Source organism: Ranitomeya variabilis, chromosome 7, assembly GCF_051348905.1.
Source record: "Ranitomeya variabilis isolate aRanVar5 chromosome 7, aRanVar5.hap1, whole genome shotgun sequence".
NCBI classification, from domain to species: domain Eukaryota; kingdom Metazoa; phylum Chordata; class Amphibia; order Anura; family Dendrobatidae; genus Ranitomeya; species Ranitomeya variabilis.
In genome coordinates this window covers 214,371,859-214,399,309 of record NC_135238.1, presented here as the reverse complement: position 1 = coordinate 214,399,309, position 27,451 = coordinate 214,371,859, and the positions used below count along the sequence as shown (strand labels likewise).

Genomic DNA, 27,451 nt, shown 5'->3' with positions numbered 1-27,451 from the left:
TATAATGTCACCGGTGATCACTATATTATCTGTACACTATATACTATATACAGAGCTCCTGTGTATAATGTCACTGGTGATCACTGTATTACATGTACACTGACACTATATACAGAGCTCCTATGTATAATGTCACTGGTGATCACTATATTATCTGTACACTAAACACTATATACAGAGCTCCTGTGTGTAATGGTACTGGTAATCACTGTATTACCTGTAAACTGACACTATACACAGAGCCCCTGTGTATAATGTCACTAGTGATCACTGTATTACATGCACACTGACACTATATATAGAGCTCCAGTGTATAATGTCACTGGTGATCCCTGTATTACCTGTACACTGACACTATATATAGATCTTCTGTGTATAATGGCACCGGTGACCACTGTATTACCTGTACACAGACATTGCATACTAAGTACAGATCTCCTATGTATAATGGCACTTTTGGTGATAGTATTTTTTTTTTATTAACCCCTTCACCCCCAAGGGTGGTTTGCACGTTAATGACCGGGCCAATTTTTACAGTTCTGACCACTGTCCCTTTATGAGGTTATAACTCTGGAACGCTTCAACGGATCCCGGTGATTCTGACATTGTTTTCTCGTGACATATTGTACTTCATGATAGTGGTAAAATTTCTTTGATATTACCTGCGTTTATTTGCAGAAAAAATGGAAATTTGGTGAAAATTTTGAAAATTTTGCAATTTTCCAACTTTGAATTTTTATGCCCTTAAATCACAGAGATATGTCATGCAAAATACTTAATAATTAACATTTCCCACATGTCTACTTTACATCAGCACAATTTTGGAACCAAAATTTTTTTTGTTAGGGAGTTATAAGGGTTAAAAGTTGACCAGCAATTTCTCATTTTTACAACACCATTTTTTTTTAGGGACCACATCTCATTTGAAGTCATTTTGAGGGGTCTATATGATAGAAAATACCCATGTGTGACACCATTCTAAAAACTGCACCCCTCAAGGTGCTCAAAACCATATTCAAGAAGTTTATTAACCCTTCTGGTGCTTCACAGGAATTTTTGGAATGTTTAAATAAAAATGAACATTTAACTTTTTTTCACAAAAAATTTACTTCAGCTCCAATTTGTTTTATTTTACCAAGGGTAACAGGAGAAAATGGACCCCAAAAGTTGTTGTACAATTTGTCCTGAGTACGCCGATACCCCATATGTGGGGGTAAACCACTGTTTGGGCGCATGACAGAGCTCGGAAGCGAAGGAGCGCCATTTGACTTTTCAATGCAAAATTGACTGGAATTGAGATGGGACGCCATGTTGCGTTTGGGGAGCCCCTGATGTGCCTAAACATTGAAACCCCCCACAAGTGATACCGTTTTGGAAAGTAGACCCCCTAAGGAACTTATCTAGAGGTGTGGTGAGCACTTTGACCCACCAAGTACTTCACAGAAGTTTATAATGCAGAACCGTAAAAATAAAAAATCATATTTTTTCACAAAAATTATTTTTCGCCCCCAATTTTTTATTTTCCCAAGGGTAAGAGAAGAAATTGGACCCCAACAGTTGTTGTACAATTTGTCCTGAGTACGCTGATACCCCATATGTGGCGATAAACCACTGTTTGGGCGCATGGGAGAGCTCGGAAGGGAAGTAGCACCGTTTGACGTTTCAATGCAAAATTGACAGGAATTGAGATGGGACGCCATGTTGCGTTTGGAGAGCCACTGATGTGCCTAAACATTGAAACCCCCCACAAGTGACACCATTTTGGAAAGTAGACCCCCTAAGGAACTTATCTAGATGTGTTTTGAGCGCTTTGACCCACCAAGGGCTTCACAGAAGTTAATAATGCAGAGCCGTAAAAATAAAACAAAAATTTTTTCCCACAAAAATTATTTTTTTAGCCCCCAGTTTTGTATTTTCCCGAGGGTAGCAGGAGAAATTGGACCCCAAAATCTGTTGTCCAAGTTGTCCTGAGTGCGATGATATACCATATGTGGGGAGAACCACTGTTTGGGCGCATGGGAGGGCTCGGAAAGGAAGGAGCGCCATTTGGAATGCAGACTTAGATGGAATGGTCTGCAGGCGTCACATTGCGTTTGCAGAGCCCCTAATGTACCTAAACAGTAGAAACCCCCCACAAGTGACACCATGTTGGAAAGTAGACCCCCTAAGGAACTTATCTAGATGTGTGGTGAGCGCTTTGACCCACCAAGGGCTTCACAGAAGTTTATAATGCAGAGCCGTAAAAATAAAACAAAAATTTTTTCCCACAAAAATTATTTTTCAGCCCCCAGTTTTGTATTTTCCCGAGGGTAACAGGAGAAATTGGACCCCAAAAGTTGTTGTCCAATTTGTCCTGAGTGCGCTAATACCCCATATGTGGGGGGAAACCACCGTTTGGACGCATGGAAGGGCTCGGAAGTGAAGGAGCGCCATTTGGAATGCAGACTTAGATGGAATGGTCTGCAGGCGTCACATTGCGTTTGCAGAGCCCCTAATGTACCTAAACAGTAGAAGCCCCGCACAAGTGACCCCATTTTGGAAACTAGACCCCCCAAGGAACTTATCTAGATGTGTTGTAAGAACTTTGAACCCCCAAGTGTTTCACTACAGTTTATAACGCAGAGCCGTGAAAATAAAAAATCTTTTTTTTTCCCACAAAAATTATTTTTTAGCCCCCAGTTTTGTATTTTCCTAGGGGTAACAGGAGAAATTGGACCCCAAAGGTTGTTGTTCTATTTGTCCTGAGTACGCTGATACCCCATATGTTGGGGTAAACCCCTGTTTGGGCACACGGGAGAGCTCGGAAGGGAAGGAGCACTGTTTTACTTTTTCAACGCAGAATTGGCTGGAATTGAGATCGGACGCCATGTCGCGTTTGGAGAGCCCCTGATGTGCCGAAACAGTGGAAACCCCCCAATTATAACTGAAACCCTAATCCAAACACACCCCTAACCCTAATCCCAACAGTAACCCTAACCACACCTCTAACCCTGACACACCCCTAACCCTAATCCCAACCCTATTCCCAACCGTAAATGTAATCTAAACCCTAACCGTAACTTTAGCCCCAACCCTAACCCTAACTTTAGCCCCAACCCTAACTGTAGCCTTAACCCTAGCCCCAACCCTAGCCCTAACCCTAGCCCCAATGGGAAAATGGAAATAAATACATTTTTTTTATTTTTCCCTAACTAAGGGGGTGATGAAGGGGGGTTTGATTTACTTTTATAGCGAGTTTTTTAGCGGATTTTTATGATTGGCAGCTGTCACACACTGAAAGACGCTTTTTATTGCAAAAAATATTTTTTGCGTTACCACATTTTGAGAGCTATAAATTTTCCATATTTTGGTCCACAGAGTCATGTGAGGTCTTGTTTTTTGCGGGACGAGTTGACGTTTTTATTGGTAACATTTTTGGGCACGTCACATTTTTTGATCGCTTTTTATTCCGATTTTTGTGAGGCAGAATGACCAAAAACCAGCTATTCATGAATTTCTTTTGGGGGAGGCGTTTATACCGTTCCGCGTTTGGTAAAATTGATAAAGCAGTTTTATTCTTCGGGTCAGTACGATTACAGCGATATCTCATTTATATTATTTTTTTTATGTTTTGGCGCTTTTATACGATAAAAACTATTTTATGGAAAAAATAATTATTTTTGCATCGCTTTATTCTCAGGACTATAACTTTTTTATTTTTCTGCTGATGATGCTGTATTGTGGCTCGTTATTTGCGGGACAAGATGACGCTTTCAGCGGTACCATGGTTATTTATATCTGTCTTTTTGATCGCGTGTTATTCCACTTTTTGTTCGGCGGTATGATAATAAAGCGTTGTTTTTTGCCTTTTTTTTTTTTTTTTCTTACGGTGTTTACTGAAGGGGTTAACTAGTGGGCCAGTTTTATAGGTCGGGTCGTTACGGACGCGGCGATACTAAATATGTGTACTTTTATTGTTTGTTTTTTTTTATTTAGGTAAATAAATGTATTTATGGGAATAATATATTTTTTTTTTTTCATTATTTTGGAATATTTTTTTTTATTTTTTTTTACACATTTGGAAAATTTTTTTTTTACTTTTTTACTTTGCCCCAGGGGGGGACAATACAGATCGGTGATCTGCCAGTTTGCATAGCACTCTGACAGATCACCGATCTGAGAGAAGTGCAGGCTGCTTCACAGTGCCTGCTCTGAGCAGGCTTCTGTGAAGCCACCTCCCTCCCTGCAGGACCCGGATCCGCGGCCATCTTGGATCCGGGTCTGGAGCAGGCAGGGAGGGAGGTAAGACCCTCGCAGCAACGCGATCACATCGCGTTGCTGCGGGGGGCTCAGGGAAGCCCGCAGGGAGCCCTCTCCCTGCGCGATGCTTCCCTGCATCGCCGGCACATCGCGATCATGTTTGATCGCGGTGTGCCGGGGGTTAATGTGCCGGGGGCGGTCCGTGACCGCTCCTGGCACATAGTGCCGGATGTCAGCTGCGATAGTCAGCTGACACCCGGCCGCGATCGGCAGCGCTCCCCCCGTGAGCGCGGCCGATTGGCTATGACGTACTATCCCGTCAAGGGTCAGATAGGCCCAGGTCACCTCGACAGGATAGTACGTCAAAGGTCACAGAGGGGTTAATGATCAGTATTGTACTATTCAGTCACAATGTGGTGGTAATATGTTGTCCGGCCATGGTGTGGCGGTATTTGTTCCTTGTATGTGCTATTATTTGGTCACTATGTGGTGGTAATATGTGGTCTGGTCATGGTGTGGTATTTGTTCCTTGTACGTGCTATTATTCGGTCACCGTGTGGTGGTAATATGTGGTCTGGTCATGTTGTGTTGGTATTTGTTCCTTGTATGTAGTTGGTCACCATGTGGTGGTAATATGTGGTCTGTACATGCTGCGGTGGTATTTGTCCCTTGTATGCCATATTGTTTGGTCACTGTGGTGGTAATATGTGGTCTTCACATGGTGTGGCAGTATGTATTCCTTGTAGATAGTATTATAGGTCACTGTGGTGATAATGTGGTGGGTGGTCATGGTGTTGTGGTATTTGTCCCTTGTATGTGGTATTATTGGTCATTTGAAAAATTGAAAAATAAATAAAAATATACCTAAATTGTATTGCACATTTTAACAAATGTTTAATAAGTTAGAGTAGAGTAGGGCCCGGCCAAAAGAGTCTACCTTGTCATCGTGGCAGATTAAAAAAAATCTTTTGGCCAAAACAAAATCTGCTGGCTGTGTGTGTCATCTGGTGATGGGAACTGTTAATGTGTGATTGGTGAGAAGTGGAGTTTTTCCAAGAGACAGCGGTGGTGCTGTGGACAGTTCGAGGGTTGGGGGCGGGGATGGGGTGGAGCCTGGGCGGAGTTTTAAGGGGGCCCCGAAAATTTTGCCAGTATGGGGCCCCAAAATTTCTAGTGGCAGCCCTGTTCCTACGAGGCACCAGACATGTCTGGAGGCCGCTCACCTCTGGGAGAATAAAGCGAACCATCTTCTGGGACTTTGAGTAGATTCGGCAGCACCTTCATTAGACGTCATGGGGCCATTAGCACCTATACTACTAATTATAAGGGGCAGGAAAGGGCGTTTGTAGTAATAGATTCAGTTTTCATACATTTGATTGATGAGAACTAAAACATTAACTTTCTTTCTCAATCACCTAAAGGGGTTGTCCATGTAAAATGTAACATTTTCCAATGGCTCAATATAAATTGAAAGTATGAGAAGCAAAGCTTAAAAATCTTTCAAAACAATAGAGCAGCTTCTCCGGCGCATCCGCAGGTTATACCTAGAGACTCAAAGTTGCTCAAAAATAATACATTTCCTTTTATTGTCCATTTAGTGTATGGTGGATTTATTGTTTGATTTAGTTAAGCTTTGCAATAGGCAGAATGAGGGTCTTCTGTCCCTTTAAATCACAAGCCTTTATATTGTCGTAATTAAGAATTAAAAAGGATTTTGGTTTCAGCTGTGGAAGCGCATAAAGAAAAAAAAAAATTAATTCACAAGGATGTATAACGTCGTATTTGTCTGTCTAGACAAACTGCAAGGTCACCCGCAGTAGACGGTCTATTAGGTCATTTCTCACAATTTCCAGTTGCTTCAGAAAAATGAGGTTAAATTCTGCAATATGTTGGAAATTTGGTGAAATTCTATTGGAAAACTTATGGTCATTTTACGCTCAGTGGTTTTGTACTGGTGTCCTGGGTTCAAATCGACCAAGGAAAACATCAATACGAGTGGGGATTCTGCTCTGTGAGGCCCGAAGAGAGAATATAAAAGGGGAAGTCAATCAGCGGCTGAACTCTCACTCTTCCTGGTCGTGACTAGTGATGAGCGAGCGTGCGCGGATAAGGTGTTACCTGAGCATGCTCGTGTGCTAACCAAGTGTCTTCGGCATGCTCGAATAATATGTTTGAGTCCTCGCGGCTGCTTGTCTTGCAGCTGCATGTGTTGCGGCTGTTGAATAGCCGCGATACATGCAGCCGCAGGGACTTTTTCAAGAACACTGAAGATACTTTGTTAGCACCTGAGCATGGTCAGATAACACCTTAACCGCGCACGCTCGCTCATCACTACTCATCACTACTCGTCACACATCTATTCAAGGGAAGCGAGAACAACAACTGCCCAATTGCAGGGTTCTCATGCCAATGTCACACAAAACCCCGGCGACGACATCACTGGATTGCCGCCAGAGGCAAGTATAGGGTAAATATTAAAATTTTACAAGAGAGAATACCGGTACTTAATTACAAAGGGCTTGTCCTGGAAGTGGACTTATTAGACCTTCTAGAACTAGAAAAATGACAACCGGAAACTGGTTGCTAATCGGACGAATGCATCAATGATGACATGACTGCACACATGCAGGAAGGAAGTTTATTGGCAAAGGATTTATGAAAAGAGAAGTGAAATTGTAAGACCGTATCGGGGAGGAAACCTTCAGTTTCAGTTCTTTGAAAGTTACACATTTTTCCCACACAGGCGACATTATACTAGATCGATGAAATCAGTAACCAGCAGATAAAACGGCTGACGCCTAAAAGGAAATAATCTGAAGTAAGCAACTGAACAACGGATACTGTAAGCTTAATGTCTACAATAGTGGGATTGTAATGGTCCCTATATCTGCGAAATGCAAAAACAACTTATTGAAAGTCAGGTTTCTGTGTTAAAATGTAATAAATATTTTCGTTTTTCTCTCCTCACAATCTGCATTCAAAATTTTAAAAAGCCCAACTGTCCGGTGTGAAAAATGCAAGATTATTTTAACTCAATCTTCCTATTTCGGAAACATACATGGCCACATTGACAGGACTGACCCTATTTTAAAGAAGCACTGCTCCTCCCATCAAAGTTTTTATCCTCTTACTATATTACAATCATCATATTATATAGCACTGCACTTACAATTGCTCATTTTGCCTTTTACCCAGTTTATTGTTCTCTTTTTCATTAGGTCTGTGAAATCCCACGATTAAAAACTGAGTGAATCTTTCTAATCTCCGTGTAAAGACAGGAAGTTTCTTTACCCTGCAAGAGTCACTGCAAAAGTGACTAGCAGGTGGTGGAGGGAGCAGGTGGGTCCGGAGATGAAGAAGGGGATGATAATGCGGGGAAAAAGAGACTTCCTGTTTCTACATAGAGCAGAGAAACATTATCTGGGTAGAAGGGAAAATGAGCAAATGTAAGTGCACAGTGCTATATAATATGATGACTGCACTATATAAGGTAGTAGTAGTAGCAGCAGCAGCAGCAGCAGCAGCAGCAGCAGTAGTAGCAGTAGTAGTAGTAGTAGTAGTAGTAGTAGCAGCAGTAGCAGCAGCAGCAGTAGCAGTAGCAGTAGTAGTAGTGAGGAAGAGGAGGAGAAATAGTACTTTTTAAACTGAAGTATCTAATGAGCGGGTGCAAAGGTCAATATGAATGGAGAGTGAGCAGGGAGACATCACTTATTGTGATTGTTGGATTATGTGTTAATCAGCTGTGTATCAGTAGAGCCAGAATTACTAGGGCAGGAAAGAATCTTGCTGAAAACTATTCCTGAAAAGATAGGAAGTATTAATTTAGCAATTTTACACTAGCCTCTATTGATAAAAAAAAAATAAATAAAGATAAAAAACAAACAACACCCAGTGTAAAAACCGGTTTCCAGCAATAAGGAATTTTCTGAAGTCAGCTTCTGTTTAAAGACTTAAAAGGGTTGTCCACTACTTTAACATTGATGGCCTTACCTTAGGATAATTCATCTATATCTGATCTGTGGGGGTGTAGCACCCGGCACCAACGCCGAGCAGCTGTCCTTGGTGTCGGCCTGAATTGACCAGTTACGGAACAGTCTGCCAACGTAATAGTGGCACATCCGCCATCTATTCAAGTCAATAGAGGGCAAATGTGCAGTAGTCGGCTGTGTCCACTATCAGATGGAGCAGCTCTATAACTGAGCAGATCCGGCCGCTGCAGACACCAAAAACACCTGATCAGCGGGCATGCCGGGTGTCGCACCCCCACCGATCATACATTGATGAACTATCCTAAGGATAGGGCATCAATGTTAAGTAGTGGACAACCTCAACTTTAAGAAGTTCTATTACATCCTTTTGCCACTATCAATTTTAGCTGGGTACAAACCTTGGATTAGATCGGACCACAGTGCCAAGCAGAGTTTATAAAAAAATAAAATGTTTGTTTCAGACGGGTTTTTTTAAATACCGTAATTAAAAACAAAACAAAACTTGTGTGTATGTCTAGAGAGACATATACATATATTATATGCCATTTTATTATATTTATTATTACAGAAGTTTATTTCATATATTTTTTTTAGGAAAGTGAAGGGTGCACCACCAAACCACAACAAAAAACTGTCCTCCTTAACAAATTACAGGTCGGGCCTCACTTGACTTAACCACGTGTTTCTAAATCCTGCCACCATTACATTTGTAAAAAAAAATATTTTTTTTTTCACTTGCCAAAAAAAGTTTAGACCATAGATCCCAGAATACATACATATAACAGAAAGCATCTTCAATTGCTACTTAAAGTTGCCAAAATATCTTTACATTTGCAGAAAACAACTTTGAAAGCTATTTATACAGCACAAACATATATTTTTCTGCATTTTTTATTTAGAAAGGTAAAAAAAAAATCATGTGTATAAAGTTCCTGTCTTAAAGACAAAATGTAAACTGCCTTCACAAAGTCAAATGAACAAAACACATATTAGCGCAACATCAGGAAAGCCAAATTTTCCAATTAGTCCACAATTCCTATTTTTAGTCAAAAACCATTAAAGCCTAGTGGTCAGCAAAAGTGGTTTAAGGATTTCATAAATTATACTTTGGTTGAAGAGGTTTATCAACATGAGGGAACAAGAACATCCTTCCATGACCATGCTACATTTTCCCCCTCTTCAAAAAATTAGCCATTTAATCATCAGATTGAATATCTAAAAGTAAAAGAGAAAAAAAAAAACTTTACATTTTTCTAAAAAAGTCTACAATCCAAAGTCCCAGTTATCCAGCTGGATTGGAAACAAACATCTAAAGTAGAGAATCTTGGAAACGCCTTTGCCAGCCCCAGAAATGTTGTTTTCTCGCATTGGTTTTACATTTACGTAGTAAAATATTTTTAGGTGCACGACATCATCATCAGAAGGGGAATAAAAACACAATCATCCAGAAAAACACACACTTTATAAGGCCGAACGAGGGTAGACAGCCCAGGTAAACATGTGGGAACCAACCTCTGACTCATTATCGTCATAGAAAGTCTTTACGTAACTCGTAAAGTGAAGAGAGGAAAAAAAAAGGGAAAACAAAAATAAAAGCTTCACCAGTAAAATAAAATCTGGTGTAAGGATGAGGTTGGAAATACTTTGGATTAATGGCATTCGGCCACAGTGGTCAACATGAACATTAGCAGCAAAACTGTGATCATGATCAATGGCAATCAATGTTGTAATACTAGGTATTCGTTTCTTTCCAAAAATATTCTAATCACTATTTAGCTAACTTAACCCAAAACAAGCATCAAGTGACACCAGTGATCATTGTCCATGAAACCAGCACTATGGACAGAGACTCAACCTAAGCAGCCTTTGATAAAAGATTAACAACAATTCAGTTATTTTTCAGCAAGAGTTGGGTTTGCAGCTTGAGCTATATTAAGGCATTACTCTTCCTGAAAGAATGCTTTAGAAAAAAAAATCCAAGCCTTAAGGTACCTTCACACTAAACGATTTACTAACGATCACGACCAGCGATACGACCTGGCCGTGAACGTTGGTAAGTCGTTGTGTGGTCGCTGGGGAACTGTCACACAGACAGCTCTCTCCAGCGACCAACGATCAGGGGAAGGCCTTCGGCATCGTTGAAACGGTCTTCAACGATGCCGAAGTCCCCCTGCAGCACCCGGGTAACCAGGGTAAACATCGGGTTACTAAGAGTAGGGCCGCGCTTAGTAACCCGATATTTACCCTGGTTACCATTGTAAAAGTTTAAAAAAAAAAAAACACTACATACTCACATTCTGATGTCTGTCACTTCCCCCGGCGTCCACAGGGTTAAAACTGCTTTCGGCAGGAGCGCTTGCTAATGCTGCGCTGCAGCCGAGAGCTTCCCTGCACTGAATGTGTCAGCGCCGGCAGAGCACAACGGTGACATCACCGCTGTGCTCTGCTTTACGGCCGGCGCTGACACAGTCAGTGCAGGAAGCTCTCGGCAGCAGCGCAGCATTAGCAAGCGCTCCTGCCGAAAGCAGTTTTAACCCTGTGGACGCCGGGGGACGTGACAGACATCAGAATGTGAGTATGTAGTGTTTTTTTTTTTTTTTAACTTTTACAATGGTAACCAGGGTAAATATCGGGTTACTAAGCACGGCCCTGCGCTTAGTAACCCGATATTTACCCTGGTTACAAGTGAACACATCGCTGGATCGGCGTCACACACGCCGATCCAGCGATGACAGCGGGTGATCAGCGACGAAATAAAGTTCTGGACTTCTAGCATCGACCAGCGATATCACAGCGGGATCCAGATCGCTGCTGCGTGTCAAACACAACGAGATCGCTATCCAGGACGCTGCAACGTCACGGATCGCTGTCGTTCTCGTTGGAAAGTTGCTCAGTGTGAAGGTACCTTAAGAAAGTGCAACAGCAACCATACAATAGTTCAACATTTCCGAAGCCATGTTCACACCTGCATTTTGACGTCAAAGGAGGTCTCCACTCTTTGCTTGATCTATCACATGGCGCATACTACCAGTACATGACAAACCCTATTGTCTTACGAAGGAGTCCAATCATGGTGTCCATCATTTTGGCCAAAAATAGTGACGAAAAGAAAAAAAAGAAGAGTAGCCCAATAAATTTGTAATAATGCAAAATTGTCATCAGATGCAGAAAATCTCAAATACAGCCTGGACAGACATCGGTCTATTATGATTTCGTGAACCCTGCATTGAGCAGGGGTTTGGACACAATGATCCTGGTGGTCCCTTCTGACTCATAACATTCTAGGATTCTGTAATCCAGTGACTATGGGAATCTTTAGTGCTGCATCAAACTGACAACTCTACTAGGCAACAATTCCCTGTGATAGACTTCAGAGGATGATACCTGGATACTTACGGTTGGCAGAGCTTGACTAGGTCCTGGTCTGTGGTGTTTGGAAGAAGTCCTCGAATATACAGGTTTGTTTTGCTTAATTGATCCCAACCAGAACTGCTGCTGCTACTGCTGCTGTTGTTGTTGCTGGTCGTGCTTGGACTTGGAGGAGCCATGGGGTGAGCAGGCACAATGGATTGCTGAAAAAAATAAAATTAATTAAACTTTATATAAAATCAAAAAGCAAGATACATTTTATTTGATTAATTTTAGTCTCAATTGGAAAAAAAGTATGTTATCAATAATGACTGTAAATTTACACAAAACAATACTATTACACTTCCACCTTTCATACATTTGCTCCTATATATTTTCGGTTGTCCTTGTTGGGTTATTCTTACTGATTCCAGCAACACAGGATTGTGAAAAGAAGCCAAACGCTGAGCTAAGTATTAGCGCTGCTGGTGCTTATAACGCATGGCAACATGACCCCATAACAAAGTCAAGTGCAATACTGTACAAATACCATTAGATAACCAAATACTAGAAATGAGCAAATAGATTCACAGGATCCTGGTCTAATGGAAACGTTCCATGGCTGCAGAAAGTGAACCCTGCAAACCGTCTTTAACTTTCCAGCATTTCCGGCTGCTCTTTTGATTAGCCAGCTCGGCGTGGTGCACGGTCATCATTGCACTGTGACGTTGGGTTAGCTTATTCAGAAGAGGAGTCGGTGATGAAGACAGGTAAGAGGCGGTTCGCATGGCTCCTTTCCATACTGACCTGGCTAGTAGTCTAGGATCCTGAAAAATGTACTTGCTCATCTCTTCTAGTAAATACCCAAAAGGCCCCCCAATACACACTAGATGAAAGTTGTCAGTATCTGCCGATTTTGGGGTGAATGGCCAATTATCTGATGTGAATGGGGCCGGTCTCTTCCCCAACAAATGACTGGGGGATAGAAGAATTGGGCACTTGGAATCTTAACATCCAATGGTTTTGTTTTTAGGAAAAATGAGCCTCAGCCAAGGAGGTATCCGGAAGCTTGCTTCACTCTCCACTGAAGAAGTAGAAACAACTTGTAATGCTGAGCATTTGTGTATGTGCAAGTCGAAAGAATATTTGGGCCACAGCTGTGTCATGTTTTGAGGCGCGTAGTCTCTTTCCTCAGTGTTCGGCTACAGTGTAAGTGGCATGAACAGTAGCTTAACTTACATAATTACCATTTCTTTTGGCCATTTATGAATTGTTAACACACCCAAGACTATTTGAATTCACCATCTATAGCTCTATGCAGAGTGCAAGAAATAGAGAACGTAAATGAGTCGTGCACCATTTTTAGTAGCGGAGATAAAGAAAATGATATTAGATCAGCAATACAACATGAAGTGAATAAAACACTGTTCAGCTATAAAGGCATTGCCCTGCTTATATTTTAAAGGTTTCCAAATACAGAATATCACACGTGGTGGTTGCTGGGATAAAAGGAGTGGATCCTATGAGCAAAATGTACGAGCTAGACGTAGAGGGTCCTTCAAAACACCAGTGTCACAGATACAAGGAGAGGGGTATGTATATCCAAAGGGGAAAAGAAAGGCCCGCCAAGTAAAATGAATTCAAAACCTACTGTAGCTTCTGAAAGCTTTGTGTCATAGGTGCTATGTCATTTCTACGTGAACCCAAAGCAAAATCTCTGACAGGCATGTTACTGGAAATTGGTCATAAAATGTGGCGATAAAATAGTCAAAAGTAAAAGGCTGGATATATTTTACAGGGTATGAATCCAATTTACCCAAGAGGTTACCTAAAGTACAAATATCGGTCACTGACCCCATAATATACCCTTCCATCCTATACCAAGTCCTTGGACAAAAAACATTATTTGGATGCCCTAAAGAAAAATTGCAGCTTTCTAAAAAATTTAAAATTATAAAAAGACTACAAATATGCCATAAAGAGTCACCATCAATCCAAGAGCAGGTAAAACGGACAACCCTATCTTACATAGACGGCTGAAATGTTGATAGTCTACTTGCCACAGGTAGATTAGCAAAGAAATTTGATCAATTAAAAATAAATTTTCAGATTCCCACCAAAAATGAGCACAGAACGTCACTGTGTGAAGGATGTTCCATCTCATCTAAATAATAGCAACCAAATCTTAAAAGTTCCTGAAGCTTCTATAATGCTGGTCAAGAACAGATATTTCTTGCTTTTGACCCAATAACTCAGTAGTTCCATTCCAACATATACTTCGAATTGGAAAAAAAAAATTATTCACAGACAAATTACTGTCAATCCACATAAAAATTATTTGCAATATTATCACAGAATTGTAAATTTTGAACAACTGTTTTTCTGAGGTTGAAGTTTATATTTTATTTCTTTGAATGGTCACCTGACCTAAATCTGTGTGTCTATATTCAGAAAGGTTTCTCAGTTTGGGAGTCATCTGATAAATTAAAAGGAGTTGTCCATTATTTGGACAGCTTATTCTTAAAAGGAATAGTACCCCTCCATGTAAAATAAACAACATACTCACCTCCCGGACCAGGCCTTCACACTTCCATCCAAGGGAAGTATGAAATCTGCAGCTGATGAGCAACCACTGATCGTCATACAAGTCAACATCACTAGAACAGCGTTGGTATGGGAGGAGAGTAGATGACTTTGTCAATTTTACATGGAGGACTTTAAGAAGGGGTTGTCCAAGATGTGTTATTGGCTTGTGTTTACTATACTAGGAAAAGACTGGACCGCTTACTTCTGATGAAGGAACAAAGGCCCTCAATTTGTTTGAGTATATAGATACGTGGAATATAGAAATCACAGGGTTCAGTTTTCGGTGTTTTTCACGAGACACCACTACATGAAATAGCCCAACCTCCCATCAATATATGCCACATCTTTCAGACACATGTTTCTCATGAGCTGTATTCTTCCAAAATACTAAAACGTCACAATTTCCAGTAAAACAGAACTTTTAGTGCCGGGAGCAATCTAGACCAGCTGACAATCATGGTGATCCCCCAAAAATACAGTTTTATCAGCGAGGATCTTGTTTTGATATTTACATTTTGCAATAAAGTTTAACCCTTTCACGCCGCAGCCCTTTTTCATTTTTGCGTTTCTGTTTTTCGTTCCCCTTCCTCCCAGAGCCATAGCTTTTTTATTTTTCCGTTAATATGGCCATGTGAGGACTTGTTTTTTTGCGGGACGAGTTGTACCAAGGGCGGTGAAATTGCAAAAAGAATTGCAATTCCACAACGGTTTTTTGGATTTTTTACCAAGTTCACCAAATGCTAAAACTGACCTGCGGTTAGGATTCTCCAGGTCATTACGAGTTCATAAGTGGAAAATTTAACCGTGAGCACTACTAGAGAAGGACTAAGGACAGGTTCCCAAACCATATAGATTAATAGTAAGAGACCTAGCACTCAACTTTAGGTAAGATGCAGCAGGAAAAATTTGATCGTGCAGCGATTATAATTCCCGTTACCGGCTTTCCTTTAATAACATCCTGTAACTGATGAAGGTCACAATTGAAAGAAACGTTTTCCTGTATTTACTACAATAAATTTGACCTGCTGCATCTTACCTAAAGTTGAGTGCTAGGTCTCTTACTATTACGAGTTCATAGACACCAAACATGTCTAGGTTGTTTATTATTTAAATGATGAAAAAAAAAAATGTGTGTCATTTTCCGAGACCTGTAGCGTCTCCATTTTTCATGATCTGGGGCTAGGTGAGGGCTTATTTTTTTGCGTGCCGAGCTCAAGTTTTTAATTATACCATTTTGGTGTGGATACAATATTTTGATCGCCTGTTATCACATTTTAATGCAAGGTTGCGACCATAAAAACATAATTCTGGCATTTTGACTTTTTTTCGCTACGTTGTTTACCGATTGGATTAATTATTTTTATATATATTGATTGGGCTATAATACTGAATGCGGCGATACCAAATATGTGTATTTATTTATTTATTTATTTTGAATGGGGGGCGATTTGAACTTTATTTTTTTATTTTAAGATTTTTTTAAACTTTTTTTCGGTGAATAACGGCGATCACAACACTGGAGATGGTAAAAACCGAACCGGTAGCCAACACCCCGGAGATTTTCCGACGCTGGGAGCGCTATACCCTTATTTCTCAGCGCCGTTAAAAAGAGCCACTGATGAATAAGTACCGTTAACTGCAGCCTTAAAAGGCATATCGGCGGATGTTAAGGGGTTAAAATCCCCTGGACAGAAAAAAATATGAAAACATAACGAGATGAAGGGAAGAAAAAAAAAACTTGATAAAACCATAATCCTATATAAATTCAATGGGAGCATTAGAATTAGACACAGCATGTGTGAACGTTAATCACAAACACAATCAGGAGGAGTTTCTTTGTATTACAGTTATCAGCCGGTTATAGGAACGGTAATTACCAGAAATCACAGAGCAGAACAAGGCACTGAATACTACAGCCAGGCCTCGGAAAAAAAAAAGGAGATTTCGGCTACTCAGACTAGAGAGGATTACTAAGAACAACATGATGAGCCCCAAGGGGTGACATGACTGCCTGAGGCTCTTCCATTTTTAGGAACAGCTTTCCATGGTTAATGCAGCTCAGTCAGGCTATTATGGGAATCTTTGTTAAACATCATGAACTAGGATGTGTGCTCCTCACGTATTTCTCCATCGGATGAATCCAGAGATGTCTAGAATTTTACTCGACATGACACAAAGCAAAAGGCTAAGGAGAGCCAAGGCCATGAGTGACAGCTGCATCCTGTTACAGAAATGTTGTGCTACTCGTATACAATGTCCACATCATTTCACTTCTAAAACCAGAGTTGTGCAACGCTTTTACAGTTGACCATAGACAGGATAAGGTGGTGAGCCATTCTAACCTTCGGAAATCCTTTTGACAGTATTTCCACAGTAATATTTAGTCTGAGAGTGTATATTTATGATAAATTATGGACATCAGATGCTCAGAATATTTGGTGGAGTCCACTGAACCTCTAAAGTCCACCATACACATTCATGCAAAGTTTGCTAAACAAGCACCTTCATCGGGCAACTTTCACATCTGGGTTTCGTCTATGTGATACAGTTTTGTTTTTGTTTTTAAGAAATATTGGATATGTTGCAAAAAGAGCTCAAACGGATGCACACAATGGTTTCCATTTTGCATCGGTTTTAACTAGCTAGGTCTTTGAACATCTCTAGAGTTCTGAGATTGGGGAGTTTATCATCACTGCACAATCTGTTAACACTTAATAAATATTGATGCCCATCCATAATGATTACCATAGTTTCCTATAGACTCAGATCTTTAGCAGATGCCATCAAAATCAACGCGTTCAGCCAACTCAAGTTGGTGGGACCAATCAACTAAGACCCTATGGGGGCAGGCAGTCAACATCCATGATGAGCTTAGGTGATGTCTATGGCTAGCTTGAGGTCTTTGGTTTCAAAGGATCTCATCAAAATTGGCCAGATATTCCAACAAATACAAATGGTCTATGCCAAAGTAATCTGAAAAGATAGGCAAGGTGGGGAAAAAAGAAAAAAAAAAAAAAAAAAAGAGCAAAACTATTTGATCTAAAAAAGCAGCCTTGAGTCAGGTTATTAGCTGTTACTTTAGAAGATCGCATTCATTTATATTTAAGTTGAAAAAAAAAAAAACTACGGAAAAATAAATAGGTAAGAACTCAAGACGTGAATGATTTTCTGCAGACTCACTGTACCAATGCATGTTCTAAAGCTTCTTGTCTATTGATTTCCTTCTGGAAGTCAGAGATAGATCACGTGTTTCCACTCTACTTGACCTGTGTTTTATAGAACAAAATGCAAAAAGGACAGGGTCTAAAAGAGGGATCAAGTTTTCCTACCAGGAATACTAGAACACCATGTGCAAGATTTCTTGCATTAGAGAAAATTTCTCCTGTAAAAAAGGTTGACAAGACAACAAGGTATACCTCAACATCAAACGTTGTCCTCACCATAGGTATCTGAGCAAGTATTTGTCGGACTGGGGTGCCAAGGGCCCACCAGTAAAATTGACTTTGGGGGCCCACCGGGGATTCCCCTGTTCCCCTATGTGCCTGTCCGAGCCTGTATCCAAGTCTAGATGCTCTCTGTAAATCTTACAAAAAGGATTTTGCTCTATTCCAAACCAGAAGAATGGAAAAAACATAGCAAGGATGACCTTATCTCAGTGATGGTTATATAGGGCCATATTGAAAACATCCGTTGATCGGCTCGACTGGAAGGCTAAAGAAAGACACAAAAAGTCTCAGTAAAGCCTTAGCTTTTGCCATACACCCGAATGTTCTACAAGGATTCTACTACTCATTAGTTTTACATTGTCTTATGCGAGTTTGTTGAGGGTGTATATCGCAAATACATTAGATTTCAAGGTGTGCTTGTAGGTGTGCGCAATATGAAATATGTCATGTGTCATGCAAATCCATATCAATAGATACCTTGGAGTGGTTTCTAAACATAAAATTAGAATGTGAATTAATGACTGAACGTGACTTATTTGCTGAGGACGCACCCATTTCTGGGCCAGACCATGAAGATAGCTATATAAAAGTATGTGCATTCCAAAAAAGGAATTAGTGTACTTTGCTTGAAAGAGCACCGAATGCCAACAAACATACAACAGTATTCGCATGTGAAGGTTTGGACAATGAAAATACATACGATATAAAGAAACAAAAATCTGGTAGATATTTGTCTGGACTCCTGGTTACTGAAGTAGGTTTCTAGAGTAAGTTATGAAACTTTTGAAGAATTTGTCAGGGGGGCCTTGTCATACCACATCCCACCAATACGTCACCAACCTTGGCAGATCTGGTGAGTACGGGCATGAAAACATTAATTAAAAGTCACCATTTTTTTGGCAACTTAAAGTGTTTTAAGCCAGAAAAAAGAAACCAATTTAAGGACTTTATTATCTGAAGATGTGTTCATAGGACATTTTTTACCCTTTGGCTGGCCAAAGCTCATTAGATGGCTCTCAGATGATCATTCGGCTGACAGCCATCTCAGCCGTCTCTCCCATACACAGGACTGCTTGCTCAGCCAAGTTCATAATAATAATCTTTATTTTTATATAGAGCTAACATATTCCGTAGCGCTTTACAGTTTGCACACAATCATCGCTGTCCCCGATGGGGCTCACAATCTAAATTCCCTATCAGTATGTCTTTGGAATGTGGGAGGAAACCAGAGTACCCGGAGGAAACCTACGCAAACACGGGGAGAACATACAAACTCCTAGCAGAGTGCTTCTGTATTCTCCATGAGAAAGTCACAGACTGATGTGTTGTCCGGTGGCTTGTTAGCAAGAACAATGCTATCGTCAGTCTAAACTTGGACGAGCACAATGGACATCTCTCCTGATGACCGGGCTGGCGCCTCCACACATACAGTAGACCATCGGCTGAACCAGTCTATATTAGCAAGATCAGCCGATATTAGCCCAATGAGTATGGGAGGCCTTAAGTCGTAACAAATCCCAATGCGACTGGCATGATCTGCCAACGATCCAAAGTGTACGGGTATAACTGGGCTGCCCAATATACAGAATGCTGTAGATAAGCCCCTGATGCCGGTGGCCTTAGCTCATATACGATTTTTGGGGTGACAGATTCCCTTTAACCATCTCCATCAATTTATGGTGGGTATGAAAGAACAATTACCTATAATAAAAGGCTGATAATATAATTATCACATTGTGCTTGACACAATGACTTGCTCTTGCGTAGATATTAAAGCGACTCTACTCTTTGGAGAAACCAAAGAACATCCTCCAGGGTCCAAGAGGAAGAAAATAACAACGGAATAGACAAAAGCAAAAGACATAGCGCATGACAGATGACAAGTTCTTCAACAAAAGGAGCATGACTTAAAATGAGGGCAAAAAAAAAAATCTAGATTGACGATCTCTCAAAACATCCTGACGTCTAAGGATGAAAGCTAGATAAGGTTTTTAATAAGGATGTCATGCTATAGGAAGCATTGGCTTCATGCAAGAAAAAGAATGGAAAATTAATTTAAAATGATGTAGTAATAAATAAGAGATAATACAATTACATTATAGTGAAACACCAATTACCCGCCAACAAATTATAGTCTAGAAATCTCAATTAAAATTAAATATAAAGAAAAAAAAATTGTTCTGGTTTGGTCCAGAGTAAAAAAAACATTGATATGTAGAAATAGATTAAAAAAAAGAAAGTCTAGATAAAAACAGTAAATCTACATCCTCAGCCACCAGAATGGCTCCAGCGTAGGATTGTCAGAGTCTGATTATAAAGCATCTGTTCTCCGTTATCGAGGCCAGGATTTTGCTGCAGAAACTATTTAGTCTAGTCAAACTCGAAGTATGATTATTTCCGAGGAATTCGTTTCTATGAGTCACTTCCATAGAAAGAATCACGGGCCAAATTATTCAGTCTCAAATTCACAGTTCACAATTAGAAATTAGAATTGTTAATTTCTAAAGAAATAAAATGATATATATTCCTGAATCTATAGATGTATAGATAGATAGTATCAAAGCAATGTAGGCTAGCGTTCAATCCTAGCACTGCAGTTCTTTATTATATGCATCTGGCTAGCTTTGACCAACAACCAGGAAATGGGATCATCTTGTGTCAGTCTGGAGGATGTTAAGCAGCATGGAGTGTGTTGAAGCTGGGGAGTGACCAGTCAAAATGTGAGCTGTAGCTGGGAGACACAAGCCAGAGGCTCTCTCTGAATGGAGACTGCACGGGTGACCTTGGAAAGCTGAGCAATCTGTGTGTGGGAGCTGCAGAGTAATGTGTGGAAGGTGCCCCCTATTCAGTATGAACTGTGCATGGAGTTGAACACTTCTGTTTAGAACTAAAACCTGCTTGAGCTCAGGCTGACGGGGTTACCGAAACTGGTAGGACCATACCGCCTCTTCTGTATATAAAGTTTGCTCTGGGAGAAAGGACTGATCATGCCTACTGAATGAATGGTATATTTGATGTGATACCTTTGTACCCAGAAGAGGCTGCTTTTTGATTTTTAATCCCTTTGGAGTTTTATGAAAGCAATAAAACTGAACGTTTGGACCAAACCGCACTGCCTGTGTGAATGCTACCTAATGCTTACCTGAATGTGAATCCCTAATATTGTTATTGTTATTGATTAACCACATATGATTATGTTGTGATCTCTACATTGATATAACACTTATCCAATTATTGACAGGAGCACGAAAAGTGGAATAATATGCAATAGAACATACATGCATACATACAATGTATGCATGTTATTTTATTACATAAGATTATCCATTTACAGACACCTTAGTGCACAAATGTCAAACTCTGGCCCGTGGGCCAAATCTGTCCCCTATATTGTATTTAGCCCACGATACCAGCACTGGCCCCCCATTATGCTGTATGGAGGATTATGTGGGGCCCATTATACTATATGGAGGACTATGTGCGGCCCATTATACTGTGTGGAGGACTATGTGTGGACCATTATACTGTATGGAAGACTACGTGAGGCCCATTATACTGTATGGAAGACTATGTGGGGCCCATTATACCGTATGGAGGATTATGTGGGGGCCAATATACTGTGCGTAGGGCTATGTGGGCATCACAGTTATGGTATCAAATGGTGTTGGAGTGTGTGGCGTGTACTGTTGATTAATGCACTGTAGGGGTATCATACGATGTTTGGGGGCATTTTTATTGGCATCATGCTTTATTATCTGTATTTAATACTGCAAGCTTATGTGTATATATATATATATATATATATATATATATATATATATATATATATATATATATATTTATGTTCATTATGTTTTACTGCTTCCAATGTTATTTAGAAATAAACCCATGATATTTACACAGTAACGATACGTACTATTGCAGGTCGTCACTGTCAGAACAGACAATTAAGGAGAAGGTCAAATGACGGAGCTGAACTTTGATACATAAGCAAATGAACTCCCGAAAAATGTAATTGACTGAAGAAAATCCTACCTATACGGCCTATGGACAGTTTAGTTATCCTGGCTCCACAAATGCTGGTAGTAGCCTTGAGAGGAGCTTGATGAATTCTCTCTCCAGATAAGCGGCTGTGGCTGAACAGGATTATGATCCCATTGATGTGTGGCCATGCCTTCCTCAACACTGTTTAGCCTTCAAACATACAATGGACAAAGGACAAATGACAACTTGTTTAAAAGGTCCGCAAAGATCAATGGGGGAGATCAAACGCTAAGCTGGCACAGAATCAATTAAGATTGATGGGAAAAAAAAATGCATTTCATCTGTGCGGATGGTCCGATGTCTACTAACAAATAAGACAATAAAACGACCATGATTGTGAACGGCACTTTTTTTTTTTTGCACAGAGATATGTGCATGTGCATATGCCATATAAGAGCATGCATGCATTTGATTTTAATGTTTGTTAATACTTGAAGTACCCCAGAAGCCCCCCAAAATAGCACTCATTGAACCATGGCCCTCACCACCTACCCATTTGTACTGCATCACGCTCCATCTGGTGCGGCCACCGAGGCAGCTGGTTCATGAATGGGATGTCAGAAATACCAAAATGTCAGACCTACGTAAATTTACATACTAGTAGTAGGGGAGCATCATTGTGTTGGCCCAAGATAAAGTCCCAGATTTGCCCATGCTGAGTTAACTGTCAAAAATAATTTAACATTAATGCACCACAGTTTAAAGATCATGGAATATGCCCCCACCTAAAAATCATGTATTCGAAAAATATATAAAGTCAGAAAATTAAAGAAATAAAAAAAAGGAAAAATTAAAATTTTCCTAATAAGATCCAGATAGTGAAGAATAATCTGTACTCAAAAGGCCTCTCCATGTTCGTTATTTTTGATATATTCACAGTTCTTTTTAAAAAAAGGACTGACCTTTTAATGTCAGTTTACAGAAACTTTTGTCCGTCCATGCCCTTAGCTTCACTATAGCCCAGGGTGTGATTTTTCAGCTGAGCAAGCAGGATTTTTGCTAGTGGCTTTTAATAAGGTCTTTATTTAAAGCAAAAGGGACACGGACATTCAGCGGAAGAGCAGAGAATTTGGAGGATGGGCACAGTATGGATCCTCATTCATTGGATGAAATGTGTAACTAAAATTCCCCAGAAAAGACTTTGATATACCCTAAACACAATCTATGCATTTCGAGCTTGGACAGGCCCAATAAAATAGCCTATCAGACCATGTAACACATTTTATGGGATTTAAACAAGGATGATCTAGCCTTAGGATAAGCCAACAATACTTGATTGGTGCGAGTCCGACCCCCAAGGACCCTGGTCAATAAAGAGGAGAAAATCACAGTGTATGGTTTGTACATGTGACTATGGCTGGTGCTGCAGCACAATCCCTTTCAAATAAATGGGACAAAGCTTCAGTACCGGGCACAGTTACACTCGTGTGTAAGGCACTGTACACAGGTACAGTCACGCTCATGTGTAAAGCACTGTGCCTGTGTAAACACAGAATGAGCTACAGGAGAATCATGGCAATATACTTCGCAGATCGTATTGGACCCGTTGAGTCCAATATCCACCGAAAAATATTTAGGACCCATGTGCGGGAAGGGGGGGTTTCTGGTGCACTACTGTCCATGATCATACCTTGCATATACACTTTACATTCCAAGAGGAAGTAGTAATTTTATCCAAGATATTCTTTGGTGGGCATTAGGGTAAGTGCACACGGTCAATACTTGGCAGCACATGTCCGCTGTGTCCAAAGCACTGAAGGCTTTTGAACACAGGTGATTACGTATGTGTTCATTGAACCGTGTGGAATCACCGCGTCCCATAAGTTGTATGGGTGAGATCTTGCGGAAGCCCGCATCTCCGCAGGATAAATTGACATACTGCGGTCTGAAAAGACGCGCCGCATGTCCGTCTCCGCAGGTGATCTGCGGCGTTGGTGCATGCATAGTGGACATAGGATTTCAAGAAATCCTATCCACTATGCTGTAACATCTGGATGCTGCAGGTTGGACACAGCGGATGTACGCAGCGTCCAACCAGCAGCGTTTACTGACCGTAGGAACATACCCTAAAGGTACCGTTACACTAAGTGACGCTCCAGCGATATAGACAACGAGCCGACCTAAACTAGATCGCTGGAGCGTCGCTGTTAGGTCGCTGTAGAGACGTCAAACACAGCAGCTCCAGAACGATGCAGGAGCGATCCTGTGACGTAACGGCGACTCACTTCTCGTTCACGCTCCATGTAAAAACATTGCAGGCATCGTTGCTTTCGCTGTCAAACACGACGATACATGCCGATCTGACGACCAAATAAAGTTCTGGACTTCTAGCTCCCACCAGCGATATCACAGCGGGATCCAGATCGCTGCTGCGTGTCAAACACAACGAGATCGCTATCCAGGACGCTGCAACGTCACGGATCGTTGTCGTTCTCGTTGGAAAGTTGTTTAGTGTGAAGGTACCTTTACTCCTACAACTCTATTGTGCCCAAACATTATTACCCTATGGAGCCCCTTATCTTTTTCTTAATCCTTCAGTGCACATATCTGCCCCCACCATAGACAACCCTACACAAAAGGTGTCAGATGGTTTCCCAGCAAGATGCAATTTTCACCCAATCCCACATTATAAAATTCAGCCAAGTAAAAAATTATTTTTCTTGTATAAGAGTGTTCACGCATGATCAATGCAAACAAATCCCAACAGAATGATGTTTAATGTTGACCTCACAAACCTTCAATTGACCGAGCTGGAAAACAATATCATGCGGATAGTTTCAATTTATGAGGCCATTCCAGCCCATCCATATCCCCCCTCCTCCTCCTAGGCTATGAATATCAGAAATACAACTAATTCAGTGAAGAACAAGATCTCCCTCAGTCACAGCATCTGGTTGTTTGGCAAGCAACCGTGTGCCGATGTCACAGTAATTGTTGATAGTTGTTTGTCATAGGGTTAGGCCACAGATGGGTTTTCTGGCTGACAATATATCCGGGAATTTATTTCCTACTCATTCAATCATCGTCTAAAAAAAAAAAAAAATGTACTGCCAACCTGAAAGATCCCATCTCCAACAGGGGCGAACACAAAGCCTCAGTTTTTGTAGCGTATGCTTTATGTTCTGTTCTTTGCAGCTTCCTTATTCTACATGTTGATTAATAGGATTGGCAGGACCAGTTTGGGTCTCATCGAGGTTCCCTTTTTTTTTTTTTTGCATGCAGCGCTCGCTATTCAGGCTGTCAAAAATAATGGGACCTGTGATGTGAACAGGGCAGCAGATTTTGTAAACTTGTACTATGATTTTCTGGTAAAACAAGGCCACTCGAATTCCCCATCAATGGAGTTTCCAAGAGACCTTTTTTGTCCACGTGACCTCCACGACAACCTTTTTTACTTGGATATCGCAATTTCATTCATTGTACAGGAGGCTTGATTTGGGGCATTGCTTTAGTGGATGTTCAGAATGTCTATATTGATTTTGGTGCCTGACTGTTGCATAGAGGAAATGCTGTGGTCACAAGTCTTTCTTCCTCTATAACAGGGGCTGTAAAGAATTAATGCATCAAAATGCATATTTCTGACTTGACGCTCAGACAAGTGTTCTTGTGTTCTCTATGAGAAAGCCGCCAACTGGCACAATGACTAGTCGTATATTTCAGGGAGAACAATGTGATTGGCAGCCCGCAAGTCAGACATGCCTGACGGACATCCCTCCCGACCATCAGTCGGCCGGTGCTCCAATACAGTCTGTCGAACCCGTTGATATTGGCCAACATTAGTCTTATGTGTATGGTGGCCTTATTTTAGTAAGAGGCAAATGGAAAGTTGCCAACTAAGAACATTTATTTTTAAAATATGTGATAATGTGCATAACTCTTGGCCAACAGCCATCTCTCAACTCCCCAATACACATGCTTTTTCTATGGGAAGAACAAGCAACTGCCAGAAAAATGCAAACAAATCAGATGTTAGAGATCAATAGATATCTAATGTGTATTAAGTCACTGGACAAGGTCTTCAAATCAAGGAACATTTCATTGGTGACGAAGGCATGGCTCATACATAGGTTTTGTTTCTTTATCGTCCTGGTTTTGCATCTGTATGTTACTACAGAAAAGAACAGACCAAAGAAGAATCGCCTTCAAAATGTGGTGCTGAAGAAGTATGTTGTCGATACCATGAATGGCAAGAAGAACAAATCAATTTCGGAATAAACGACTTGCCTACTTTGGACACATCATACAAAGAGAGCAATCACTGGAGAAGGACATCATGGTCAGAAGCATAGAAGAAACAAGCCAAAGGGGAAGACAAGCAACCTAATGGCTTGATACAATCCAAATACGGGACAAGACCCTGGTGGATCTATCTAGGCTTACACAGGATCAATTTTTCTACAGAGCGTTCAACCATCAAGTCGCCATGGCTCAAGATCAAGCTGAAGGCCAATAAAAAAGTTGGAAGAGGCCATAATGTGTGTGTGGTCTAATTACTGAAGCCATACACCTGGTGTACAGAGCTTTTCACAGACACTAGAGATATGAAAGATTAAGTGATTTTTGAGTCCGATAAATTTACTGGACTTCATATCATTAATCCTTGAGGTCTATCTATTCCTGGCTTGAAATGACTGATAACAGGAAACAACAACAACATAACTGATGACTAAACATAGATTTCTCAAAATTTCCACACCTATAGACCAGCTATAGAAACCTCGCTTACTATTCACAAAGTACAAAAAGTTGCACAGAACAACGATATATTAATATTTTGCAAATATCCCTTGCAAGCTGCTATCCATAGATTGGCATTTGACTGCATATGTAGAGGAGAAAAGATAAAACAGCCGACAACATCATCTGTTATCCGAATACATGAAAACACCAAGAGCCAAGCTGAGAGACTAATTAGTGAGATTCGCGGGCGAGTGCCAATGGATTGCTTCAGACAGTACAGATACATCCAGATAACACGTCAGAACTGCGCCACTCTCAGACTCACAAAACTGATCTAAGGTTCCTCGTCAAAAATAGTTAGTTCTTGTTTCCTTTGTAACAGGCAGTGCATGGTATTCTGTTATACACAAAAGCAGATTTCTATTTCTTGGTGGCAAACCTCCGGGCACATGGATGTAACATCTGGACCTTAGAGGTAGGTTGGTTGAGTGTGACCTTTGAAGTTCTATTTAGGACAAAGTGGATAAACTGCCAGTGTTGTTTGCAAATTTCTAGGTGAATTAGATACCTGGATGTGTTCAACCTAGCTTCAATTATATTGATATAGCTACCCAAGAAATTCTATCCTAAACCAAACAAATTAAAAAGGGTGACTTACTTTTGGCTAGAGTGCCCAAAATTTTCCACTTCAAACTAAAAACCTAAAAAAAAAAATGCCGGTAACACCTGGTTAAAAGTGCAAAGAGTTTGCAGAGTTTGTTTCTGGTTTTTTTTTTTTTTTTTAATTTAAAATCCTTCTGTAAATGTGTATTGAGGCATAATTTCCATTATGCTCTTTGCAGAGCAACTCTTCCAATTGACCACCAATCATGGTTGAAAAGAATGGAGATTACCATAAAAAACAATGGTTGGTTATGAAAATTTGTTCGTCAAAACAAACAATCATGGTTTCACCTACAGAGATGATTGTTAGCCATGGTCAAAAATTGACTTTCAGCTGAAATGTATCTATAGTGTATGGTCAACTTTATTTTCAAAACTGACTCCATGTCTCCCTCACTTTTAAATCTTACAAATAATTTCTCCAATCGTAAAGCAAAATATAATAAAAAATACACA

General features: G+C 40.5%; 1 protein-coding gene across 7 annotated transcripts in view; it reads right to left on the bottom strand.

Moving 5' to 3' along the window:
- The window catches only part of RBMS1 (RNA binding motif single stranded interacting protein 1), a 165,410-nt gene that overhangs the window by 101,621 nt on the left and 36,338 nt on the right, over positions 1–27,451 (bottom strand). For all 7 annotated transcript variants that reach the window (XM_077272854.1, XM_077272848.1, XM_077272852.1 and 4 more), the window contains exon 2: positions 11,625–11,800. In XM_077272854.1, coding sequence (XP_077128969.1) covers positions 11,625–11,776 — 152 coding nt within the window. In that variant the 5' untranslated portion in view covers positions 11,777–11,800. The remainder of the gene's footprint in view (positions 1–11,624; positions 11,801–27,451) is intronic.